The sequence below is a fragment of the Hippoglossus hippoglossus genome, chromosome 1 (genome assembly GCF_009819705.1).
Source record: "Hippoglossus hippoglossus isolate fHipHip1 chromosome 1, fHipHip1.pri, whole genome shotgun sequence".
NCBI lineage: Eukaryota > Metazoa > Chordata > Actinopteri > Pleuronectiformes > Pleuronectidae > Hippoglossus > Hippoglossus hippoglossus.
In genome coordinates, this window is record NC_047151.1 from 10,950,871 (window position 1) to 10,957,052 (window position 6,182).

Here is a 6,182-nt window from a genome sequence, read left to right on the forward strand (position 1 = left end):
TATTTTGAAGGTGTGATTTGAAATGAAAAAGGAACGTGTGTTTCTGCACTTTGTCTTTAAACCTTATCACAGATTGGTCATATTTTGGTACATCATCTCACAGTGTGTCAATAACCCTGCTCAATTTATTGATCTAGTATTCCATGATTTATTTGCTCTCACTTATATCACTTGATCAATACAGAATATGTAATGACAAACAGTTTAAGGGGCAGTAGGCCTCAGGTGTATTTTAAATACATCAATTTCTTAGCGTATTTATTTTTAACATTATTTCTCAGCAGTGTCCTGAGCTGTGGTTCTGCTCCAGTGCAACACCGCCCCCTGCTGGAGAATTAAAATATCATTAGTATTGAAAGGTTGAAGCTGCCTTTAGTCCATTTCTCTAATACTGAGTTTTGCCGCCTCATAGAACACTGAACACTTCTGATTTGTTTTTAATTTTCCATTTAATGTGAGTAAAATGAACTAGTGTTTGTCTTGTTTCACTGATTTGTAGAGTTGTTGACTCCTCTACAAACCCCCTGTGTAAACTAGGTCCCAGAAGAAGAGAGAGAACCCAGAGATCAGTGACCTCCTCATCCTCATCCTCATCACATCTCTCTGTAAACACCAGGTTTGGTTTTCTCCTCCCTCCCACGCTGTCTCTCGTGCTCGTGCTCGTGCAGCTGGGAGGCTCCTGCAGGAGACGACAGGTGTCACTGTATCCTCGCGCTTTTGTCTCAGGCCTCGTGCATCAACAAGCGACAAGAGGAGGAAGAGGAGTTGGTGTTTACTATACAAGACAGACACATACGAACGCACGCGCGCACACCCACATATACTTACAGGTTTGTGACCTCAGCTGCTCCTCACTGGAACCAGCAAATAATCTTAAAATCAGATAAAAAATGAATTATTATAAAGAAAATTTCTAGGGAAATATATACATGGTCCAAAGGTCTGAAATTATCGGTAAAGACAAAGTAAATATAAATCTATTGGGATTTATTCCTCATTTGAGTTGGATTTCGTTATTTCCCAATTGAAGGTTTTTACATATTGACCTAACATCTTGTCTGACTAGAAGATTAACTGGAATCAAATACTTGAACACCATCTTTATAAAGGGGACATCTTGGACTAGTTTGGAATAGAGATTTCACATGATCTAAAAGACACATTTACTTCTCAATTCTCGTTATCAATTCAAAAATACTGACGGCTGAACATAGTAATTGTAGTATTAAAGATTCATAATTAAACCCAGACAGAATTTTTAATCTCAAAGTCATTAGGGCAAACACAGACACCAAACACCACCGAGTCACCTCTAAATGTAGGACATGTATCAGTTACAAACCCAAACCATGTGTGTGAGAGTGGCAGACACTAGAGTGAACATCATCACAGAGTCAGAATCACTTCCATCCAGTTAGGTCCAGCACACCGAGGACGAGGAGTGTACTCTGTGTCCCTCCACAATGTCTGAGAAATGTCCTCCTCCAAGACCAAACCTCCCACAGTGAGTTTTAACTTCACCACAGACGACGAACACAAACAATACATTAAGCTGTGAGAGCCAGAGCCGGAGCCTTTGTGGTGGAGCTGGGGCCCCGGTTCCTGGAAGACTCTGTGAGTTTGGGAAAAGATGAATCCCCTGATGGACGAAATTTGAAGAAATGTCCTTTTGACTTTTCGTCGGTTTGCCGAAATGATGCGAAATATCCATCAGTGGTGTACGGCCATAAAAGGGCAGGGCACTGGAGTATGATTGTGATTTCTAAGTGAAATTGGCCACAAGCTAGAGCAGTTAAATGATGGTACGCAAAACTTTGCCATGTATCATGACTAGTCTAATAAAACCATTAAATATTGACTTTGTTTTACACTCTGTGATACTCTCAGTTTTATATAAGCATACATCTCCTGCACATTGTCCCTCTTACAGCTGGTTAATTACATTTCAGTCATATCAAACGTAATCACTTCATCAGCTCGTGGAAATGACAGCTAATCAGCTTACTTAAACTCTTTATGTCTTCTATTACATGACACGTCTTAATTATGTAAGGAGAGTAAACGTGATGGAGCTGAGGTCTGCTCCTGACGGGGGGGGGGGGACTCCCTCTCCCTCTGCACACGAGGTGTGAGAGGAGGATCAATACATTAAGTTTGGACAAAGTAATAAAAACGCCTCTGCTGATATCCACGTGGTGTGGCTCTGATGGCTGCTGCTTAGCAACCGAGTCCAGCTGCTGCACTGCAAAAAGTGTCTGCACCCCCCAACACACTACTCTTTAAGTAATATGTCCACATTAAGTCAGGGAAATAGACAAAAAAGTAGATGGAATGTTTCTGATATGAATCCAGTTTTAAGTTTCAGTAAAACTGAAGGCAGGATTAAGTCAAAGGGAATGTAGAGTAGAGATTAGATATTAATTAATTTCTTCATCTTTTAATATTTGCTATGAAACCAACAATCAGGCTTAAGGATGGAAGTGAACACAATGTGAGGCAACTGACTGATAACTGGACAATCAATATCAAAACTCTTGATATCATTTGATAAGCTGATATAATCTTTATTGGAAAAAAACCCCAAACAAATACAAAAACAGAAAATGTAGAGATAACATTTTAAAAAAAGGGGAAAAACTGAAAGGAGTGCTGTTGCACCTTTAATTGATGAATTTCTCTACTGCTCTGTTATTCACCTCACTGACTGTCACTGATTCTATTTTCCCTGTGACTCTGCTGCACTTGAAATGACCTCTGTTTAGAAACAAACTTCCCCCCCATCATCTCATTATCTCTCTGTGGTGAAATTATTCACTTTGACCATGGACCAAGGGACTAAGACAGAACTGAACAGAGACTACAATAACAAATAAAACAAAACACTTTAACAACAAATATGAGCTCAGATATTATCACTTTAATGAAAACTGATACTGTCAAAAAGTAACTATTTTATGGAAACTTACATATAATCCTTATCGTTTATGTCAGTATTGCACATGCAAACACATTTCATTTCATTTCCATTTATTAAATTAAATACATCATTAAATATAAATTAACCAGACTTATGATGATCAATTTCTTCTCCTCTCTCTGTTATTTCTTCTGCCCATTTTGCAGCTTTTAAATCCAGAAAACTTTTTTAAACTCACGAGAGCCTTTAACTAAACTATTTTACGAAATCTAAGGTCATACCATCTTTGTATTTTATTTAATTTGCCATTTTACACAATTCTATCTATTGCGTTTGTATTGTTTTGATTTATCCCGTTGAATTTCTTTGCCTCTTTCATTCTACTCTTTTTAATCTCTTTTATTTAGCTAATTGTTTTAAATTGGTCTTTTTGATGTACATTTTGGTCTCTGTGTTGTTTTTAGCACCTCGCAGTGCACAACATGTGCTTTCTAGATAAACATTTTATTTATCCATGTCATTTTCCTCCGCTGCTCCCCCTCCAGTCATTCTGTGCGTTATTACGCACCGTGTTATGTCAGACCCGCATGTTGACACCCCGTGGACGCACAGTGACCCGGTGCGCGGGACACTTTTTGCAGCGTGCGGGCTATAAAGAGAGGGAGTGGCGCGCACTGGTGAAGGAGAGAGACTCGCTCCACACGCACAGACGCGCACACACAGACAGAGGCAGCACGGCAGCGCCCGGGATAACATGATTATCGCTCTATTAGCTCCGCCGCCGAGCAGCGGCTGTAGATGCAGCGCAGGGATCACAGTGCGGGGGGAGAGCGGGTGAGACACCGGGGGAAGACTTGACGCCTCATCTGCCCCATGGATCCGCTCCGCGTCTGGATCTGCGTAAAGAACTTACCGACTCTCTGCGCCTTAATGCCCGTGCGTCTCTGGCACTGGAGAGGCTGCGTCGACGCTTGTTGCCTCAGGTAAGATCAACTCACACTTTATAAGGCTTATTCTCTCTCAGTGTTGGTGAAGGGAGGGAGCTCCTGTAATAAATGACTTGTTCTAATTGGTTGTAGAAAGTGTAAGTATGTTGAAAGATCTGATTTTTGGCTTTTGTTTCCTGACAGACTGATAAATAATTAGAGCTTCTCCTTGTGGAGCCAGCAGTGCACGATGAAAGAGAAACATCCAGCCAGAGAAGCCTCACAGGAGTGATTCAGTCGCTTCCTCTCTCTGCTGCGGCTCTGAGCTACGAGCTCTGTCCTTTCTGGTGGATGATATTTTATTAACCTCAGCTGAACTCACTTATAAGAAGTGGGCCGACCTGCTCCGATGGAGTTTATCAACGACACCAACCAGACTCTTCCAGAGGTGGCCCGGTACAAACTCCACATGTCCCTGCCGCTCACCGTGCTGGTGGGGATGATGATCCTGCTCACAGTGTTCGGTAATGTGCTGGTGGTCATAGCTGTGTTTACAAGCCGGGCCCTTAGGGCTCCGCAGAACTTGTTCCTGGTGTCCCTGGCGTCAGCGGACATTTTGGTGGCCACCCTCGTGATGCCCTTCTCCTTGGCCAATGAGCTCATGGGATACTGGTACTTTGGCGAGGTGTGGTGCGAAATCTATCTGGCACTCGATGTTCTGTTCTGCACTGCCTCTATCGCCCACCTCTGTGCCATCAGCTTAGATCGCTACTGGTCCATCACACAGGCCATCGAGTACAACCTAAAGAGGACGCCGCGCCGCATTAAGTGCATCATCTTCATCGTGTGGGTCATTGCAGCGGTTATCTCTTTCCCGCCACTCATCACCATGGAGAAAGAAAACAGGGAGGAGGACCCCGTGTGTAAGATAAACAATGATAAGTGGTACGTCATCTCCTCCTGCATCGGCTCCTTCTTCCTCCCTTGCGTCATCATGGTGCTGGTCTACGTGCGGATCTACCAGATCGCCAAGAAGCGGACACGGGCGCCTCCAGGAGACAGGAAGCGGAAGGTGATGCTGAAAATGGCCACCATCGCTGCTGTCAACCCAAAGGAGAACGGCGTAGGAGCTGAGGACCACCTCTGCCACGAAAACCTAAATGGCAAGAGGGACATCGAGCTGAAGGAGGGAGTGGAAGGAGAAGAAGGGCCAGACGAGGAGAAAGGAGACGTGAATGGGGTGGACATTGAGGAGTCGTCGTCGTCTGACCACAAAGTTAAGAATCCCTGCTCAATCAAAAAGAAATCGGCCAAGGGGAAAACCAAACTGAGCCAAATCAAACCGGGTGAGGAGGACAATGTCCCAAAGCGGAGGCAGAGCACCAAAGGCAGCCGCTGGAAGGGCCGCCAGAACCGGGAGAAACGGTTCACCTTCGTCCTAGCCGTGGTCATTGGAGTGTTTGTCATCTGCTGGTTTCCCTTCTTCTTTACCTACATGCTGATGACGTTGTGCGAGTCCTGCCCCGTGCCTGACACCCTGTTTAAGTTCTTCTTCTGGTTCGGTTATTGCAACAGCGCGCTGAATCCCATCATCTACACCATCTTCAACAATGACTTTAGGAGGTCGTTCAAAAAGATACTGTGCAAGAGGGACACGAGAAGATACGTATGACGGACTCCATCTTTGTGTACATACCTCTTTTTGTTACCATGTTGTACATTAATGATAAAGTATATTGTACATAGATCACTGACTCATGAACGCTCTATAGGTGTAACTGCTTGAAAAGGCTTTCCCAGGACGATCTTTACATGCAGCGTCCACCACCCACAGCTTCCATTTAAATGCTTTTATTTAAATGTTATTTTTATTTTTATAAAACCAACAAAGTGATATGTGTTGTATTTTTAACGACAGTATGTTGTACAAAATGAACTGTCTCAATATTTGTCTCTATTTTGAGGATGATGATGAAAGTGATGATGATGGTGATGATGGCTCTTTCAAGAATAAAACCCATTACATTAACTGGTCCCAGTACTCCAAAGCCAGCTAAAGCTTTTTGCCTGTAACATTGTTTGTAGTCACACACACACACACACACACACACACAGAAAAGGACAGAAGGGCGAAGGGCCCAAATAAAATTGAAATGAACTGAATTATATAAAACACTTGAATGGGAATTTGCTCTCAGAACATGAACAAGTGTTTAGGGTGAGTTCCCTCAGACTAATGAAAAGCTGTTGGGGTCCATGTGAAGAAGTGAAAAGGTGGATGAGGAGGACGAACACACTGGTCCTCGTGTGCAGTGGTTTGGATTTGAGAGCAGAGTCAG

At 43.2% G+C, this 6,182-nt stretch overlaps 1 protein-coding gene across 1 annotated transcript; it reads left to right on the plus strand.

The window, feature by feature from the left end:
* The first annotated feature begins 3,576 nt into the window (after nt 1-3,576).
* adra2a (adrenoceptor alpha 2A) lies at nt 3,577-5,876 on the plus strand. The gene is made up of 2 exons (XM_034598885.1): nt 3,577-3,900; nt 4,048-5,876. Exon 2 carries the CDS (start codon nt 4,253-4,255, stop codon nt 5,513-5,515), a length of 1,263 nt encoding a protein of 420 aa, XP_034454776.1. The 5' UTR covers nt 3,577-3,900; nt 4,048-4,252; the 3' UTR covers nt 5,516-5,876.
* Nucleotides 5,877-6,182: the final 306 nt, after the last annotated feature.

What these genes read in the sequence shown, in the direction of transcription:
- adra2a (XM_034598885.1), top strand. Translation starts at nt 4,253, where the DNA reads ATGGAGTTTATCAACGACACCAACCAGACTCTTCCAGAGGTGGCCCGG.